Consider the following 20,231-nt stretch of genomic DNA (forward strand, 5'->3'; position numbering starts at 1 on the left):
ATGAAATAGAATACAATATAATAGAATAGAAAAATCCCTTTATTGTCCCACAATGGGGAAATTCTTGGGTTTACAGCAGCCAAAAGATTATAGAAAAAATGGTCACACAGATGTGGACCTTAGATAAATGTATAACAATACCATAATAGTGAAGAGTAAAAAAAAAAAATATATATATATATATATATATATATATATATATATATATATATATATATATATATATATATATATATATATATATATAGACAAATATATATTTTTTTCTTTTACTGTTTTTTTATGTAACATTTTCCCTATGTATTTTACGTTATTATTGTGTTATTAATGGATTTGTATTGCATTATATGGGCTGCTTTATCCATTTAAGACGATATTTATAATAACTTTGCGCATATGTATTCTGTGATTTTGCCTGCATTATTTTGTATGAGTTTATATATTTTTTGTATTTTTGAGTCCTATGAAACGCCCGTCATATGACGTAATATTTTTGCGACTATTTACCTCCGACATTTGTGCGACGCTTAAATATGGCTCTATTTCCAGCCTTTGCCGAAGTCTCGAAAAACAGAGTTGAAGAATCATCATCCAAAGGTGCTTTCACATATCCCGCTAACATGTTTTAACACAATTTGTCCGAGTTATTGTCATTTAGTCTGTGAATTAGATTTAGTTTCCATTTTTTGTGAAAGCTACGTAAGACAGCATAGCCTCAACTACTTAAGTGTTAACTCTCTTCGGATCTATTTAATACCAGTTTCTTCTCGAGGTTTCTTTTTAAAAATCTGCATTAAATATGAAAGGATTTTCAGTCAATTTAAGAACTCTGATATGAACCTAGCTACACATGCAATAAACCTTTTAGGAGACTAATAATAATAAAAAAACACGTTATATTTAAGAGTATAATTTTCAAACTGGTATTTCGTGCCTTTAAAAATGTTTTAAGCTGCTTACATTTGTTAGATCCAAGAAGTTTTGAAATCATCTAACCAATTTATTCATTCCTTCCAGAATTAGACTGGCTTAACAATAAGAGCTTTCAGACTGGAGATGCTCTTTCCCTTCACAATCGGTTTTTAGAGAAGCCAAACCAGAGGGAGGAAAGGTAGGATTTTTGTTTTTCTCCAATTATAGAAGGCAATCTTTCTAAGATATCTCTTAAGGGACATCTTTGAAATTATTCTGTTAGTCCAACAAAGATCTAGAAATACTGCATAGAAAATTAGAAAGGTACAGACTGTTCTTTGATTTGCAGTGTTGAAAAGGATGATGCGTCTTCTGACGAGGAGGAGAGGGGTGATGGACCATCAAGGAAGAAGAAAAAGAAAAGTGAAAAAAAGAGGAAAAAGAAGAAAAGTCATAAAAAGAAGAATGGGTCAGACTCTGAAACCATCTATCCCAGCGATCTCATAAAAGAAGAGAAGGGGATAAGGTGAGTAGAAATATTTCTATTTTTTTAAAAGTAAAAAACTTTTTAGAAAAAACTTTCTTTCATTTTGTTTATATGTATTTTTTATGTTTGATCATGCAGGGAGCAGCCGGTTTTGTTAGGAACTCGTTTTTCCTGGTTGGATGATCTGCAGTCACCTACGGAGCATCTATTCTGTGTGGACTGTAAACCGGATGCAGCCAATTGGACTTATAAGTCCCTGTACAGAGGAGATGTAGCAAGGTAGCACAATCATTCTCCAAAGATATTAAATAGAACTTTAATTCTCACCTTGTGGCCATAATATGTGACTAACACTTCTTCATAATATAAAATAAATTCTTTAGTTTTAACATTTTAATTTTGCTTTCTACATTTTCCTGAAGATGTTTCTTGAAAGTCAATTCCAACATTTTCAGATCCACATATTAACAAACAAAATAAAGCATGGATGAACATTTTTATTTCCAGATTACATTCCTTTCCCAGTTGTCTATTTCCCAGTTTTGTTCACCAACCTTCTCTGTACAACAGAATCAGATTTATTGCAAAGTAGGTTTGCACTTACAAAGAATTTGGCTTGGTGTACATCTGGGTGTAAATATACTAGACACATCTACCGTCTTATAGTTTTTTTTTTTCAAGTTCTGTATGTATAAAGTCAACGCTGTAAATTGTAATTCATAGTGAACATTAATATATGTACTTTGATATAACATGATTCGGGGCACTGGGACTAGCTTTAAGAAATGATTAAACATAGATAAAAATATGTTAAATTCCTGGACCTGGTTTGTCATTTCTTAACAGCTATAAACATTAAATTAAATTCAGCTTACATAGAAGCAATCTAAAACACATTTAATCTCGGGTCACTTTTAAAAACAATTCAGTCTAATCATTATGACAGATTGATTAGAAATTTTCTATCTAAGGAAACTCGGCTGATTGCACTGAGTCACTGACTCCACAGGATTTGATAAACATCTGGTGACAGTAAACAATCACTTGACTCTGCAGCGATCTCTCATTCCAAGCATGCATTCAGCAACAGTGGATAGAAAAGACATACATTTTAAGAGGAAATGAGCATCCTTTTGCCAAAGCTACCCAGAAGGATAATTCTGCAGATGTTCAACAACTAAAATCGATCAAAGACTGAACTAAAACTAAAAAGTCAATTTGAAGAAATGAAATATTATCAGATTATAAACTAAAGTTCATTCTTCTTTCTCAACTCATTTGTGCCTGTCCCCCCCCCCACTCAGGTATAAGAGAAAAGGAAGCTCCACTTTGGGTCTGGACTTTCTCCGGCAGGGAGTCAGCTGGGAGGAATCTGAGACAAAGAAGAAGAAGAAGAAAGCCAACAGTGGGAACCAAGATGAAAGATACTTTTCAGTAGCCACTCGAAAGCTGCTGCGGAGTGAGGCTCCCGTTTCTGTCATTTCTGTCACTCCAGAAAGTAGTGATGCAACCAACTCAAGTTCTTTCCTCCCTCTGGGTGATGCTGAACAGGAGAGCATGGGAAAGTCAGGTAATGGTTTAATGATGTTGACACTTGCAGCAGATCCGACTGAAGTTTTCATTGTAATATAAGTACGGGCTAAATATTTAGACTTAAGGGCACTAAAATATTGCTTTAAATGTTGTTTCTTCTCGTCTTAAATGTTTAAAATCAGGTGACAAAGCAGAGACATCAGTAAATCCCCTAGGCGTGTACGATTCCTCCACTGCCCTCTGGCTGCAGGGGAAGGGACTGCAGGTTGACCAGAAGCAGGAAACAGAAACAGAGGAAAAGTCAGGTTATGCGATTGGACGGACCGAGGAGTTTAACCGGCGGCTCAGAGAGCAGCCAACAGACACACAGCTGTGGATACAATTCATTAGATACCAGGTAAAGGAGGCATTGTTGGGCTTTGAGCTGAATGGAAGTGAATCCAATTATACTAATTTAGGAAGATCTCCATTAAATCTGTTAAATCAGGTTTTAAAATAGGAATTCATATTCACCAAAAGACTCTTCTAATTTGAAAGTGAACCAAATTTTGCTTAGACAGCTGATTGTTTTCTGTGTTGTGAGAAGTTTCTGTAATAATGCAACATTTATTCTGGCTTTAAAGCAGCACTTCAATGAATTTTTGGAGCTCTTAAAGGCTTAGTTTGATAAGGCCTGCAAAAGATGAAATGTGGATGTAAAGGTATTGTTTTTTATGTATTTACTACTGCTTCTGAATGTCTGCTTCTGTCCTCTTAGGATGAGTTGAGTACAGCTGCATTTAGAGGGGATGAGGAGCAGCAGGGAGCTGATTTAGCAGAGCGACGTAAGTCCTCCTACAGGGCGATCCTGGAGAAAAAGCTGAGCATTGCAGACAGAGCCGTGGAGACCAACCCCACCTGCATCGCTCTTCACCTTGAGAGGCTCCGGATCTGCCAGGAGCTTTGGGAACCCTCCGCTTTGGCTAAAGAATGGAAGAAACTGGTGAGTTTATTTTGTGGTTTCATTTACTTTTTTTTTTAATTGTTTTTTTTTGTTTACAATAACTGACAGCTTTAGACAAATCAGTCTAACTCCAGAGACGTAGAAACACTTGGGTAATGCTAATTGGAGTTTTACTATATTTTAGGTGTTCCTCCACCCAAACAGTGCCCCTTTGTGGAAGAAGTATCTACTTTTTACTCAAAGCTACTTCAGCAGCTTCACAGTGACAAAGGTCAACTCATCATATGGAAAGTGTTTGAGCACGCTCAGCTCTGTGAGAGACGGCAGCATGGTGTCTCACCCAGCTTTGCCTGGAATCGAGGACGACATGCTGGGTAAAACATTACTATCTGTGACTAAGTGTTTTTTTTTCCACTATTGTGACCATGGGTGTTTGTTTTATTTTGTGTCCAGATATCTTCATCCAGCAGTGTCATTTCCTGCGGCAGTCCGGTCACTCTGAGAAGGCCGTTTCTCTTTTTCAGGCCATGATGGATTTTACTTACTTCAAACCTGACAGTGTGAAAAACCTTCCCACGAAGCAGCAGGTATGCACATGAGCACACTACAAGAGAAAAGTATGAAAATGTATCCAATATTAGCTGAATTTCTATGTATTCGTGAGATTATTTAACGGAATTGATCTTTTTTGTTCAACAAAAATAAGCTCTTTTTTAGACTAAATGCCCAGCCGGGTCTCTAAAATCCAGCCCCTTTAGGGAGATTGGACCCGCTTCTACTCTGGAGTGGGCAATTTTAAATAATTAATCATTTTAAATACTTGCATTGTATGAGCAAAGTACCTTTTTAAGGTCTGGAAGAAGACATCCTGCCTCAAATAACAGTAAAGTAGGACATTCAGTACCAATAAAGAAGCCATCAAGTCCATCAGAGCATGAAAGCTACATCTGAGCCACAGTTTCTAGATAATCCTAAAGCAAGTCTTACATCTTCTTAGACTGAAAACATGTCACTGTATAAACTGTTTAAATATTGACGCCTTCCAGCCTATCTGGAGACCAACCAAGTGAAGCCTCCCAAAGAATATATTTAATGTCAAATAAGATTAAGAGATATTTTTCCACATTACAGAGATGTTTGAAGGTGAGGTTTTCAAACCTAACAACACACACTGGAAAAATGATCTAGAAATAAGTAAAAATTTCTAAAATTAAGTGTATTTAGCCCTAATTTGAGTAGGTAAATTAGATGATTTGCCAATGGAGTGAGTGTTTTTACTCTTAAAATAAGATAAAGACAAACCAATTGTCTTTTCTTATTTTAAGTGTAAATTGTCTTGTTCCATTGGCAAAATCCAAGAACAAATGCACTTATTTTAAGAAAAAATGACTTATCTAGATTTCCATTTCTTCCAATGCATTCCAATGGTTAAGCATGGTGATGGCAGTATCATGCTGTGGGGCTGTTTTGTAGAATTATAAGGTAGAAGGACTACCTCTAAGTTTAAATCAACAGATGGGTAGTTGAAACTTGGAGACAGATAAATGAACCAACAGGACAAAGACCACAAACCCTCATAAAAATGGTTCTGGAATGGATAATGCAGGCTAACATGAAAATAATGGTAAAGAGTTTGTGTTCCTTGGTAAAAAGCGGGGTCCTTGTCAGGAGTCCAGCCAATTAAATCTTCATCAGTTTTTCCAAGTTGGTGGCTATAATTATTGTGTGGCTGTGGTGCAACCTTCATGGAATATCTTAAAAACAAAAAGAGGCATAGAATCTTAAAATGATCCCTAATGTTCCATTTGGTACAGGTTGATTTCTTTGAGACATTCTGGGACAGTGGGGAGGCGAGAGTCGGTGAGGTGGGGGCCAGAGGCTGGAAGGCCTGGATGACCGAACAAGAGAGAGGAGGATGGGTTCAACCCCCTGCAGGTAAAGTTCTCACAGACATTTCTCAGTAAATTTGAGGAAATGTTTAACATGCTTTTCTAATAATTTAACATTTTTTGTATTTAAAAAAAAAAGAACAGATGCATGTGCATCCCTCCAGCTCTAAGATACTGGTGTGATACATAGTAGAGCTTGTTCTCATATCCTTAAATTAAACCTTAAATGTTTTAGTCTATATATTGTTTTTTCCTTACATAGAGGAAGAAGAAGAGGAGGAGGATGAAGATGAAGAGGAGGTGAAGGATAGGAGCCTGCCCAGAGGAACCATCTGGTTGGACGTGGAGTCATCCCGGGAAGCATTGCACTGGCTGCCATGGAGACCGGACAAAGCTAAAGGCCAATCAGAAGAGGACTGCGAGGACCCAGACAGACAGGTGCTTCTTTCTATGTATCCTGTGTTGTTTGATGTCTCCGGTATAAATGTTTTAGTCTCATGCTAAAATCTGTGCCTCCTCCTTTCTCCATGTCCAGGTGTTGTTCGATGACATCGGCCCTTCCCTCATTTGTCTGTCATCACCAGAACTCCAGCTTCGGTTTCTTCTCAGCTTCTTGTCTTTCCTGGGCTGTCCTGTAGACTCTGTGCTCACCGCTGCCCCCTATCAGCCTAGCACGTTCCTGGAGAACCTCTCTCTACTCACTCAAGGTGATGATGAGGGAAAACTGGATAAGCTCTCAATATTTAAATTATTTGTGAGGGGGGTTTATATACTTTGTAAATCTGGGTTATTTGAATGAATTAAGCGGCATCATAAGCTGTCAGAATTACATCAGCTGTTTAATTTAAAAGGGAAATCTTTAAATCCTACCTAACAATAAGAGACTCTGCTGTTCTGCTCATTATATACTTTTAAGAGGTTGCTGTGGCTAAAAAGGTTTAGTGAAGCATGATTGCTCTTTAAAGCTGGAGGTGGTAGTCATCTACATTAAACATGTGTTTCAATCCTGTGTTACAGGTACTGAGCTTCAGCGTCCTCTTACTTCCTTCAGCCTCCCTGAGACGGGGATTAATTCTGTAGGTCATATGACCACTCTCCAAGGAACAAGGAAGTGGTTGGGGCTTGGGAAGCAGGGCGAGAAGTTTGTCACCAACGTGTTCAGCATGCTCCAGCCTGTCCTTCCTCCTCCCCATCGAGCCGTGCTGTCACTCAGCTGGATCCTGTACGAGAAGCTAAAGGTAGATATAGAACAGAGCAGAACGAAGCTTCAGCTGAACTTCATCTTTTTGTTCCTTTTTGCAAAGATCATCTCTATTAGATTTATTTTTAAAAATCTACTTTATTTCCAGAAATCATGGATTTAAAAATCACATATTTTTCTGTAATTGTTAGGTTTTGCACTGTCTGCGCAGCGGCAACAAAAAGCGCCTTCGCATTCAGGGAAAGCGCAGCAAGCGGGTTGCCAAAAGACTCCTCAAAGAACCAGACAACCGCTCATCGCTGGTGCTGTGGCGGGAATACGCTCACCTTGAATGGTTGCTGGGGAACCTGGACGAGGCTCGGAAAGTGTTCACCACGGCGACAGCCTTGGGAGGAACCAGGGGGCTCAGTAGTCCAGCTCTGTGTGAACTGTGCCTCCTGTGGTCGCAACTGGAGTTGGAGAATACGGTAAAGGAGTTGGGAGAAGTTAATGACGTCACAACATCTCCGGCTGTCATGCTGCTGACCAGGCTAGCAGAAGGATCGTCTTCATCCTCATCCTCCCAGACCATATCCCCGGTTTCCATTCTGAAAGCCAGGAGATCCTTTGAACAGTCTCTGAGCTCTAGCCTGTCATCTCTGGAGCAAAACATGCAAAATCCTCAGCTCAACAAAAAAGGTATGTTTTTAGTTTCTTATTACTGTATCTCACAATATTTAGCTTTACATTAAACACTAAAGAAATATAAGTATGGTGCAAACCAGAGTAGGTGCACAGCTTGTATAGCTTTCAACCTGCTGCCCCCCAAAATATCTCTATCATTACTGTCTAAACCATTGACATCAAAAGTTATAAATGAAATTTAGGATGTCTGCATTCTTCTTCTTTTATCCACCGCCATCTTTTTTTGGATTCTTAAAGAGGCCCTTACCACAAGGGGAACTGGTGAACAACTGTTGGAGAATTTTACACACCTGTTCCCCATTCACACCTGAGACCTTATAGCTGTAGAGTGTCACATGACACCAGGGCACAGTTTGGTGCTCACTTTTGTTTCCAGTGGTTTGAATATTGATGGCTGTGTGTTATTAATACAGCATGCACAGTATCGGAGGTCAGACAGATGGTTTGACGAACTAGTATCTTAAAAAAAAAACGAGTCAAAACCTTGTTTGGAAGTCTAACCAGTTGGGTTCTTTTTGCAGCAACTCAAGATGACCCGCAGGAAAAGGAGCTAAGGTTACGAGGTCTGGTTGGTTGCTATGCTCTGTTTCAGTATCTAACAGTGAGCATCCAAGCTGCTATTGCAGTCTACAGCCAAGCCAGAGAGAGGATGGAGGAACTGCACCGCTCATTAACGCCTGAAAAGCAGCTAGACGGCAGTGAGACGACTAGCCGTCTTCTAGTCAGTCGGTTAGCTTCAGATTGTGAGGAAATAGCAGTGCAACAGGCGGCGCTGCTAAGATACAACAATAATGTTGGGGTTTGTCCTTTGGCAACACTGAGACAGATGCTTACCTCTGCCCTGTCATCCTGGCCCTGCAACGCCGCCCTGTGGAGTATATACATTCAGGTCTGTTCCTAAAAGAAGAAACACACATCATCATCCTTACTGGCTTAAATTAAAGCAGTGGACAGAAACAATAAGTAAATGTGATTTTTCTTTTTTTTTTTTAGGTGGAGAACCGTTACCATAGTGCTGGCCGGGCCCGGCGTTTTTTCTACACTGTAACCAGAGACAACAGCAGCGTGGTACCCCGTCTGTTTGCTATTGTTGCTGAACAACATAGGAAGCAGCTGGTGGATGCAGCTCAGAGGTAAGACTGAAAGGGATGATGGGGTGTATGTCAACAACATAACACAATCAAATGAAAGTTAACACAGTACCAAGGTTGAAAGACCAAAGCAGTACTGTGAGAAAGAGAACATTTAAGACAGTTTACAGTCTTCCTAGGAGCAGGCATCCCATAAAAACAGAGCCTCTCCTCTGACTCTATTGGCCTCAGTTTAAAAAGTTAATCAAGAGAAGATGAGCATGAAAAGACAGAAATACCAGCCTTTTTTTTTTTTGGCTGCAAAACAATAGGAAATAGTTCAGAAAATGTTTCTACAAAACAAGATTGCTAGGACAATCTCATTATAGACAGATAGTTTGGTCAATGCAAAATAACTTGTTTTGGAGAACATGTAATACAGCTTATATGAATCGATTAGGATGGTTGTGAGAAATGTTAGACACAAGCTTGTTTTGTTGAAAAAATAAATAAAATAAAAAGCAGTATTTGATCTCATATAAAGTCCAACTTTCAGGCATGGTGGTCTTTTTAGGAATAAAACCAAAAACATGGCCTTAGAGAAACAACCACTAATTGGAAAAAGTGTTTGTTCTTTTTTAAGAATAACTGTTTGGATAAAAAATGTTGAACGGTTAAAATTGATAAAAGATTGAATCCAAATATCTTTAAATGTCAATCATAGGTCTTGCTGCTTGGATGAGGCCCTCCCCATCCTACCAGAAAACGGCCTCAGCAACCGAATCCGAGGTCTGTTCGAGGGCGCCGCATCAACAGAGACGGGTGCCCATTGCCCTTTAGTGTGGAGGATTTACATTCATTTCCTGGTGAGATAATAGAAACCTCAAAACATATTAAAGCATATTTAAATATCCAATTATGTTAAAGGAAACTTTTTGTGCTTTGGTTACCCTGTAGGTGTCAGAGGGAAAGGCAGATAAAGCCAGAGGAATCTTTTACAAAGCCTTGCAGAGCATTCCGTGGGTGAAGGTAAAACAGACATGAAAAAATGATCTCAAATTACCTATGTATTAGGGAACCTGTTATCTAATATGTTAACACATTGTTTGTATTAATCAGGGTTTGTATATGGATGCGGTGCAGTTGTTCCCTGAGCACCTGCAGGAGTTTGTGGATCTGATGACTGAGAAGGAGCTTCGACTGAGGCTGCCTTTGGAAGAGCTGGATATACTGCTGGAAGACTGAGAACACCCCAAACCTCTTTAAACAACTTTAAACGTTTACAGATAGACTTTGAAGATTAACAATATACAATTGGTTTTGTTGGTCATTTTTTTTGTGCACTTATTTTGATTAATAATAAATAAATGATAATGTCTTGTTTGTTGAATGTTTTCTTTGGTATCTCTTATTAAAATTTAACTTAAATGAAAATAATAATATACCCTAAAACCCAGGAATAGATGTAGTTAATTTTATTTTATTTTACTTTGTACTTTGCAAACTTTCAATTTTAAGTTGGGAAAATATGTTTTAATTTCCCTCTAGAGTTGTATATAGTTGGAAAGAACTTATTGTTACCTTCACTCTGAGGCTTACCACTTTATTAGGCAACACCTGTAGATTACCTGCGAATCATCCCCTGTTTTTTTTTTTTTTTTTATATACTACGCTGTAGAGACAGTGGCCTCATTGCCGCGCCGTGGTTTGACGCATTGCAGATCTCCCTAAGCCAATCACAGGCCTCTTAACTTTATTAGAGTATGCGGGTTTGTGCTAGCCAATCAGAACACGTCTTTCAAGAGCAATGCCAAAGCCTCCTCAGAGCTGCAAGTTTAAACGCTTAGAACCGTATCCTTCCGCCTGAATAAAACTAGGCATAACATAAAATAGTCCGTCACTCTCGAGTGGCCGTGAAAGAAAGGTGGCCAAACAAGCGCGTGAGATGTATATCAAAGAAATGTGTTATAACCTTTTTTTAAAAAAAGCATCTCTCTAGATCAGTGCTTAAAAAGACTAAGGCCACTAAACTTAAAAGCTGTATAAATCTGAATCCTGGAGATGCAATAGATAGGTTAAAAAAAAAAAGGAAGGCAGAACTAAATATTTTATTTGTGAAACCAGGTAAACTTTTGACATTTTTTTAAAACTTGCAGTTATCCTGAAAATTAAAAATGTAGTTTGTAGAACCCCTTTTGGGTTTAGTCCGAGGTGCTGCAGACACCAGAATAGTCCATGTTTGTCTTCAAGTGTCCCCTGGTTATATACAACCCAAAGTCATTAATTCTCCACCGCCATGCTTAACAGTTTGTAAGATTTTCTTTACTCTGCTTTTTTTTATGAGCATGGTGCTTTGGTCAGATATCAGATATCTAAATGATGGTGTATTCTGTCCAGAAATAGGCTACATCCCAGATGCCTTTTGGTTTCTTCAATTGCAATTTTGCATGCTTAAATTGTGCGCCACATTCTTTTTTTTTTATCTGAGCAAGGAACAACTAAGTGCTTGGAAAGAAAAGGAAAATTATTAAACTGTTGTTTTTTGTTGTTTTTACACAGGTGGTCACATTTCTGATGATCAGATAAGAAAGTGAGTCAAAATTAACAGTATTATGTTGCTTCTTTCCTTCACTCAGTTCATTAAAGCAGTAAGATGTATCTGTTTTTTCCCCCCATGATTCAGTATATGATAAAAACCAAATGTTTATAAAACTGACTATATGTTTATGAGCTAAATTATGTTTTTGAAAAATAAGCCTTGCAGCATTGTGGCTAAATATTGATGTACAGCTATTTAAATAATACAAAATAAGTAAATAAATAAAAATGTGTGCACATGCATAGAATTGGAAGAGGTTAGTCGAAATGTCTAATTCATACCAAAAGGGGAACAGGCTTTTATTGTGGATTGGGTATTGAAGAAAATCATTAATTTAGATAGTTTTTGTTTTTCTGTAAAAATTCAAAAAATATCCACTGGACTTGGTTTTTTAAGATTTGAAGACGTTTCGCCACCTCTCCAGGAAGCGAAACGTCTTAAAATCTTGAAAACCAAGTCCAGTGGATATTTTTTGAATTTTTACGGAATGACTATGACCTGGATGACTGAGAACCTTCATCAGCATAGTTTTTGTTTCACTCTGTTTCCTCAAAAGGTGTTGTTCCCTCCAGTTTCACAGTTCTGTTTACTTTTAAAATGTTTCTTGTAGCACATTGATAATCAGTAATAATTTTAGAGAGCCCTACAGAAGAATCTGATTTGGGACCCAGACTCAGGTTTACATTATTCATTAAAGAACATCCGTAAATTAATTAAAGACAAGAATATTTTATCTTGTGTCAGTCAATATAGATCAAACAATCATTCATTTATTGCCAATTTTCAGAAACATTTCAGTATGGAGATTTTCAGTTTTTGTAAATCTTTCATGAGTCTAAGACCAAACTCTTCTTAATGTACCAACAAAATTGTACATTACAGCATGTAGTTTAGGAGCTCAATTCTTTTTTCAACTGACTCCGCACATTTAGCTCCTTGCTGTACCACATAACCATACAGTAAAAAAAAAAAAAAAATTTTCTTTAATAACACAAATAAGAAAAAAAATATGTGCAAAAGGATATGTACAGGGATAGATTTACAATTTAATTACAACATTTATAATTAATAAATACCCATTATGAAATACAGTTTTTGGGTTTGCTGCTTGTTGTTTAAGTTTACCAGTCCCAATTTATGGCTGGAAGGGTGTAATGCTGCTGGAGACATTCTCCACCAAAAAGTATCAATTAACAGATATAGTTTCATGGCATTTCATTCAGGAAGAATGGGCCAAAATTCCAGCAAACTATAGTTAGAAGCTTGTGAAAGTATCACTAAAACTTTATGATTAAAGTGGTACATATAAAGCAGTGTTACAATTACTAAAATGTATCTTAATATATCGATCTGAAGAAAGTTAATATAACTCTTCTAATCACTCTTGTTTCTAGTATATATTTGTGTCTTGTAACGCTCCAGCACCAGAGCTAAAGTTGTGCTCCTCTGTAGTGCGGAGGGATACAGTGAACAGTGATTCGCGTCTTCTCCCCGCCTTCAGCTAGCAGCAGCAGCAGCGCCTCAGTGGCTCCCGTCCATTTCCTCTATCCTGAACCGCCGGCAAGCTAACAGCCCAAAACTCCCACAGATATGGTGAGTATTTAACCTAATTATACGCTGTAAATGCGTTCGACTTTGAATTAAAACCTTTTTGCGTTGACTTGGAGCTCCGCTGTCGGTCTCAGAGGATCGTTGTTAAAACATCTCCGGGTTCGTTCATGGGGCGACGCGGGTTGGACCGATTTGACAGCCGTTGAAGCTGTAGGCTATATTAAAAGCTCCTCGGTGTGAAATTACCGCGCATTGGTTCTGTTTTGATGTGTAAAGCACTACCATCGCTTGTGGTTTTTGTGGCGGTTCAGTTCGGCATCATGGCGTTTACCTCAGCGAGACCAATGAATGATTTTTTTTTCCGTCATTTGACAGCCGACTTGTCATTTAGGATAATAGCAAACAGGTTAAATATTGAGTGTATTATCGTCCTTACGCCCATGAAGTCATATTTATGCATGCTAATATAGTAGTTGTCGAATTAATTAACAAGATGCTCATTGGAATAACGTTGAAGGGAATTCATTGCTTGTGTGAGCAAGTTAGAAAAAAAAAGGCTGAATGTTTGGAGATATGAAAGGAAATGCAGTGTTTTTAAATGAAAAAATAAAAACCGGTTGGATGGTCAAAGTATGTAGATTAGTTTGAAGTACCCAGAGGTCAGGCGTGGTCCTTGCAGTAATGAAGCCCAGGGCTTGTCCCTCTTTCTGCCGCCCACCACACATTAATTGATCTAAATTGACTGGTGCTGGTTCCAATTCCAATATGGCGTTAAAAATGCTTCGTTTTCTATTTTTTATTTTAATATTTTTTTACAAGTACAAAAAAATTCTATTATCTTGAAGGTTTATGAACTCCAGATTGTTTCAAACCATATGAGTGTTGAACAAACACAACAGGTTTGAACATTAACATGCAACACCTGGTCCAGTAGAGGTCCACACCCATTCAAAGGCAACAAATTACATGTTTTATTCATTAGTCTGTGAATCTATCCAGACTTTGGAATCAGCTTTTTTAGAAAGCAACCTTTTCATACAATAGCTGGACTGTCCAGTTACACATTCCGGGGCAGATCTCAACATGAAACAAACATGCAAAGCGGCAAAAAGAATCACGATTTTTTAGCTTTAATATCTACATTTAAGATTTTTTTTTAAACTCCAGACTAATAAAACTTTTTAATACAGAAATGAATGTTTAATGTTTTAATATCTGCTCATACTGCTTTTACTGAAAATGTAAAGCAGTAAATAAATTACCTTAAGATAATTTTTTTGGCTGTTTTTAAATACAAATGATTTTGTTTATAATAGTTGTAAACTGCTCAAGTCTACTTTTGATTGCATTTATGCTTTGCCACAATCTGCCATCCTGAACAAGCACAGGGTGATGGTGAAGAGAAAAGGTTCACTTTGCAAACCGTAATAAACTCAACCCGAGGGTGATGAGCCATCTGATGTGACCCACTGGGGGCTCAGAGGACAAAAAGGCACAGACAGGATCAGGGGGCGTTTTTAGACGGCTGCCTGGGGTGATGTGTCACAGTTTATTGCTAGCTGTGGCAATGAAAAGGAAGCTTTACAAGCTGCTAGTGAGCAAAGGTTAGCCCATCAAAACAACCAGGCTGCAAGATCATCTATATATATTTTTTTCTTTTCTCAGGCATCATCCTTTGAGATAACCAAAAACTGAGTAGCATGGTGATGCTGTGACTCAAATAGCAGGGATTCTTGAACTCACTAACTCCTAAAAATGCATCTTACCAGATGCAACGAGATGCTTTGGCCTTTAATCAGAAATTCTTTGGACAAATGAAATGCAGTAATGTGTATGACGTTGCCGTGTAAACCAGAGGCGGTAGCAAAACAAACATGGCTGCTGCACCAGTTTTAGCTGAACTGTTTATTTTTAACAATTTTTGCCTTTGTGGATGGGAAGATGTTAGGCCGTTCCTCCCAACCAGATTTAGTAAAGAGTTTGATTTATCAGTTAACTCAGCTAGTTCTCAAATCCAGAATGTGATGCGTTACAGCTGCTGACACTGGGTAAAGACTTGATATGGGAGGCTGGTGCCACTTGATTCACCCAATCAGCTTGGAGATTTGTACTGAATGTGAATAAGAGTGGCTGCAAATATCTGATCTCATGTTAAAAATAAAAGTATTGGAGAGAGAGGGTATGGACAGTGGAAAATTAGATGATGATAAACCATTCAGTGTCCTGAATTTTAAAATCAGGTTTTTTGTTTTTTTTTTTGTCATAGTTTGGAGATGTGGTATTAACAAAAATGAAGTAGGCTGAGCTGACTTTGTACAATTTGTTGTTGGGAGTAACCAAAATGGATGGATTTAGAAGTGAGCATTTTTATTACATGTTGGTTACTTCTGACAAACAAAGTTGGACTTTTTTTTTGACAAAGACAGCACCTATTCAGGGCATTTCTAAATCTCTGTGTAGGAATTTGTTCAGTAGAATAAATTCTGTCCTATAAGGGGTAGAAAAAATGATGAGGTATGTCAATTTGTAACCTGATCTTAATTATCTGACATCCCTGTTGCTTTATTAAAACCTCAACAGTGCTTTTTGTCTAAATTTTATCTTATTAATAAGTGCATGGATTTCTTTTTAAATATATCCTGAATTCCAAGTCTTTTATAAAAAAAAAGTTTTTACAGAAAATGGGATGCAGGTCTTTAAAACTAGAAGATTGAATCAGCCTCTCTTAAGTGTTCAAGTATTGCCAAGTCATCTTTTTTTCTCCATAAAAAGTCGAGCCTTAAATGACACTTATAAGGTAATAAAATGTATCTAGTCAGTCTTGGTGACTCTCATCTCTGCTTGTGCCATCTGCTGTAACAGGAACAAGATCTTTTGCAAGGCATTTCAGCACCTTACGTCATTTGGACTGAATATCAGAAGCCTTAGCAGCTTGTTAACCATCTCTGGGTTGAACACATTAGTTTTCTTGCAAAAGCCACTACGCTGTACAAACACTTTAGAAAATGTTAAGCCCCAGACATATTTTAAGATTTTTGCATAATTAAACTAAAAAGGAAGAACATACATTTTGACATGCCCTGTCATCAGGGGATGAAGAAAATCTTTGTCGAGAGTTCTGTGAAACCAGGCCGGTATAAATCTATAACCTGATAATTATTTGTACCTATTGGGGCAATTTTTATTCAATTTTTTTTTTAAAGAGAAATAAGCTTTTGAAAGTTAATTTAAAGCACAGCGGCTTTAGCTCTGTTCTGTGGTACATCAAAGGGTTTTTTTGTAAATCACGTATTCACTGACTGGATGAAGTGACCCTTCATGCATCACTTAGGTTGGCTGACCAGTTAACTGATCCTCCCCAGGAGCTGTAACCGTAGCTCAGAGCTGACAGGCTGCAGATTAGCACATACACGCAGACACAAAAAAGCCTACCGACCCCTTCTGGTGTGGACACTTTTACTCTCATGCATTCAAAACCAATTTCCTGACACGTTTCACTGACCTCCTCCGGCCTGGCCTCCTGGCCACCGCTCACACGATCTCAGACGCTGCTCACCTGGAGAACTTGAGCAGAGGGTGGACTCTCCCTGAGCATCTGTACAATGAAGCAATTGGACGGTACCACCAACTTGGAGTCAGATGCACCGAACGACGAAAAGTGTTTGCTCTCGTACGGCCACACATGGAAAAGGAATGGCATTTAGATTAATTAAGAGATTGAAAGATGGACATCTTACCAGGATGAAGTCAACAGAAGGACCAGCTGTTAAAGCAACTTTTCATGTAGATTATGGAAGACTGATCCACCTGTCAGGTCAGTCCGATCTGCTGGGACTGTGAAAACCTCCATCTATCGGCTTCTGGGAGAACCTGAACACCCCTCTGGCAGTCTACCAGCCACGTTGTCACCAGACATCTGTCTAACATATCCAGGAGGATCAAGGAGAACATCAGGCCACTTAAATCTCTATTAGGCACTTTATTTATGTTTGTTAATGCTGATAATGTTATTTATTTGTGCTTAATGATGTGAATGTTGTAATGCTGGGACACGCTGCTTTATGGAAAACTTCATTCTGACACCTTTGTTGTTCAGGAGGGAAAAATAGATGTCTGGTCATTATTTCTACCAACCACACATTGCTCCCTCCATTAAACAGGATATTTTACCTTACTGCCATTGTTCCCTCATCATGTTACCTCAGAAGGCAGCCATTTATTCCACAGAGGATGAGCTGGTGAGCCTGTCCACAGTCTATGACCTCTTAGATGAGCAGCAGCATTACTTGAAGGAGCTCATGCAGCAGCAGGAGAGGAACTACAGAGCTTTCCTGCAGATGTTGATGGACACTTCTTCCAGCCGTATGGACAGCCTGGTCCGGGAGATGCAGGACCTGAGGAACCATCTTCAGAGAACCAAAGCAGAGCTGGCAGAGGTTAAAAAACAGGGCATTCAAAATAGCAAGCGAGCAGAGTGTCTGGCTGAGAGCTTGGTGATGGTTGAGGGGGCGCTGGATAGGCGTGGTATGAAAACCGAAGACTGTGGTGGAGAAACAAAAGGAAAAGTTATGGATGTAAACCAGAGCGGAGGAGGAGCAGCGATGTTCAAGTTTGATGGAAGAGGAGTTGGAGGCAAAGTAACAAAAAAAACAGAACCAAAAGCTGCTAAACTGGTGGCAGACCTGACTGATATAAACTTTGAAGACTTTAAGGTAGTCAACAGATGGACATTGACCAAAGGGTTTGGTTACACTTGATGTGCTTTACTGGTGTCAATATGTGATGTCAAAAAGGCAGTTGTTGTAAATCCTCTGTTCTGTTTCGTTTCAGGCCGACCAGCTAACAGAAGAGCAGATTGCTGGTAAGACGACACAGAGGCTGTTTTTTTTTTTACTATTCAGCGTTGGTTTTTAGCATGGTGTCTTCATATATTCTTTTTTTTTTTTTTTCTTCAGAGTTCAAGGAGGCCTTCTCCTTGTTTGATAAAGATGGAGATGGTACCATCACCACCAAAGAGCTTGGTACCGTCATGAGGTCATTGGGTCAGAACCCAACTGAAGCTGAACTGCAGGACATGATCAATGAGGTGGACGCTGATGGTACGCTACTGACTGAGTTCAACCCTTCCATCGATCTCATGATATATTTATACCTCAGGCTTAATTTGGTGCTGAGCATGATTATTGCGCAGCACCTACTTCCTATAGTTTTTTTTTTTTAGTTCTTTTTTTGAAGACTGTTGACTGCAGTAAAATCCTGGGGCATCATGGAAAATGAACTTAACATTTCCCAGGAAGCCTTAATGGATTAAAAGAAAGCTGTAATACTTGTGTTTGCCAGGCAATGGAACCATTGACTTCCCAGAGTTCCTGACAATGATGGCACGAAAGATGAAGGACACAGACAGCGAAGAGGAGATCAGAGAGGCCTTCAGAGTCTTTGATAAGGTGGGTTCTGGCTGTGTGTGCATATGTGTGTGTGTTTGCATGCGCTAATGTGATGTGCTTTAATTTACCAACCATGTGCGCCCTGTTTAGGATGGCAATGGATACATCAGTGCAGCAGAGCTTCGTCATGTGATGACCAACCTGGGAGAGAAGCTGACGGATGAAGAAGTAGACGAGATGATCAGAGAAGCCGACATCGATGGAGATGGACAGGTCAACTATGAAGGTATTGTAGAGATGCAACATGTGGCATTAACTGATTTTTTTAAAACAAAAACAATGCTCTTATTGGTTTATTTTTCTCTCTCTCTCCCCCACAGAGTTTGTTCAGATGATGACCGCCAAATGAACTGAACTTGCAAAGAATCAGTCAAATGTTTCACTTACCTCTTATTGCAAAAATCTACATTTAATCATACTGTTCTGTATAGACAATTTAAACTGAATGTTGGAATACTGAAAATCTGTCCATATAAACAAGTTAAAAAAAGGTAAAAGAAAAAAAAATTTAAGTAATCTGCATGTACTGGCCTGTATTCCCCAACCTCCTCCTCGCTGAGCTGACCAATCAAATCTCAGCTCGTTAGACGAGCAGCCTGTGCAGCTGGCTAGTTTGGTCGCTGCTTCCTGGTTCCATCTGCCTGAAATCATGATTATTTGGGTGGGTCACCTGCCTTTTCTTTAAAGTCCTGTTCTGTTTTCCTTTCCCTTCATGCATGCAGCGTTAACATGGGTTACTGTGGAGATCTCAGTGACAGAAGGCTGTTGTTAGGCCTCAGAGGAGGAAGAGCTGGTTCAGAGGGATGGGAACGAGCGAACTGATGGGATGTTCGCTCGGCTAAATAATGTCAGAGACAGAATATTTTTAAGAAAAATTAAAATGGAATAAACAACTAATTTTAGATTTTGTGTTTCTGGCATGTCTATTAATCACTTTATCCTTACCTTTTTTTTTTTTTTTTTTTGAGGGCGTATTGCCCCTTTGGCAGTCTTTGTCTTATCCAATATGGAGGAATGGGCGGGCTTTAGAGGCAATTATATACAAGCACAGTTTCTGAGTCAATGTTTGCACCAATGCTTGTACCAGTGTAAGTATTAGTTCGGATGTTTACAGACACTGAGTAGAGTAAAATAAGAGTTATCTCTCTGCAGACTGGTGCAGGCAGTTGTCTTGTAGACTGTGCATGTATGGCTCCACTTGGGTGGGTGGGGGTGAGTTTCAGCTTAATGGGAGGGACAGGGTCGGCGCTTTGCAGCATTTCTACCTTGTTTTTGTGTGTGAGTTTGCCTGTGTGCGTGTGGGTGCAGCGCGGCCCGACCCAGTCCAGCTGTTCTGTTCGGTTCAGTTGATCTGCATTCCAAGATGTACAATGCTAGTCTTTACATTTTGTTTTTCCAATAAAATATCATGAACTAAAGGTGCTGGGTGTTTGTGTTTGTAGAGGAGTTGACGTGTGTTTTCTCCCTGTGGATCCGCGGGGGTGGTGCAGCTTGAAGATGACTAATCAAAGCTTTCTGACTGCCTGTGATGTCCTGCCGAGAGCCCACCAAACATATCGTTGAAAGGGGCCTCGATTCTTAAATATAAATTGTGCAAAATCCTCATAAAACCATGATTTTCCCCATGAAGGCTGGAAATCCTTACATTTTTAAAAACAGAAAAATTATTCTGCGATTCATTTGGGTGTGTGTTGTGAAAACTGGATCACCACAAATGGTTGCTGAGGAGTTGTTGCTAGGCAACCTAAACATGGATGGAGGAGAAGGGGCAGCAGAAAACCGTGGGAGTTCGAGGAGAAAAGGTTTTGACAATTATAGAATCAGAGGCAGCATAATAAACTTACAGAAACAACCTTATTTTCAGTGTGATTCATACCTCTATCAGTAGTATAAATCTGGACTGTAAGATATCAGG

At 38.9% G+C, this 20,231-nt stretch overlaps 2 protein-coding genes across 2 annotated transcripts; both read left to right on the forward strand.

Moving 5' to 3' along the window:
• The first annotated feature begins 503 nt into the window (after positions 1-503).
• On the forward strand, positions 504-10,113 carry nrde2 (NRDE-2, necessary for RNA interference, domain containing). The gene is made up of 19 exons (XM_038272240.1): positions 504-597; positions 1,018-1,111; positions 1,262-1,438; positions 1,538-1,678; positions 2,704-2,969; positions 3,115-3,329; positions 3,690-3,914; positions 4,060-4,249; positions 4,329-4,462; positions 5,690-5,810; positions 6,027-6,202; positions 6,300-6,471; positions 6,782-7,002; positions 7,157-7,643; positions 8,171-8,538; positions 8,643-8,782; positions 9,444-9,585; positions 9,677-9,748; positions 9,839-10,113. The coding sequence occupies exons 1-19, from the start codon at positions 534-536 to the stop codon at positions 9,962-9,964; spliced, it is 3,531 nt and encodes a 1,176-aa protein (XP_038128168.1). The 5' UTR covers positions 504-533; the 3' UTR covers positions 9,965-10,113.
• Positions 10,114-12,778: 2,665 nt separating this feature from the next.
• On the forward strand, positions 12,779-19,734 carry calm1a (calmodulin 1a). The gene is made up of 6 exons (XM_038272348.1): positions 12,779-12,911; positions 17,700-17,730; positions 17,825-17,968; positions 18,210-18,316; positions 18,407-18,542; positions 18,637-19,734. The coding sequence occupies exons 1-6, from the start codon at positions 12,909-12,911 to the stop codon at positions 18,663-18,665; spliced, it is 450 nt and encodes a 149-aa protein (XP_038128276.1). The 5' UTR covers positions 12,779-12,908; the 3' UTR covers positions 18,666-19,734.
• The last annotated feature ends 497 nt before the right edge of the window (positions 19,735-20,231 follow it).

Source organism: Cyprinodon tularosa, unplaced genomic scaffold (genome assembly GCF_016077235.1).
Source record: "Cyprinodon tularosa strain WSP-4 unplaced genomic scaffold, ASM1607723v1 ctg120, whole genome shotgun sequence".
NCBI lineage: Eukaryota > Metazoa > Chordata > Actinopteri > Cyprinodontiformes > Cyprinodontidae > Cyprinodon > Cyprinodon tularosa.

Bases quoted from the DNA above. Each gene is read 5' to 3' on its own strand.
- nrde2 (XM_038272240.1), top strand. From the start codon at position 534: ATGGCTCTATTTCCAGCCTTTGCCGAAGTCTCGAAAAACAGAGTTGAA. The intron at 4,250-4,328 runs GTAAAACATTAC...TTTTGTGTCCAG, and splicing joins AATCGAGGACGACATGCTGG to ATATCTTCATCCAGCAGTGT. The intron at 7,644-8,170 runs GTATGTTTTTAG...TTCTTTTTGCAG, and splicing joins TCCTCAGCTCAACAAAAAAG to CAACTCAAGATGACCCGCAG.
- calm1a (XM_038272348.1), top strand. The intron at 17,969-18,209 runs GTACGCTACTGA...TGTGTTTGCCAG, and splicing joins CAATGAGGTGGACGCTGATG to GCAATGGAACCATTGACTTC. The intron at 18,317-18,406 runs GTGGGTTCTGGC...CGCCCTGTTTAG, and splicing joins CCTTCAGAGTCTTTGATAAG to GATGGCAATGGATACATCAG.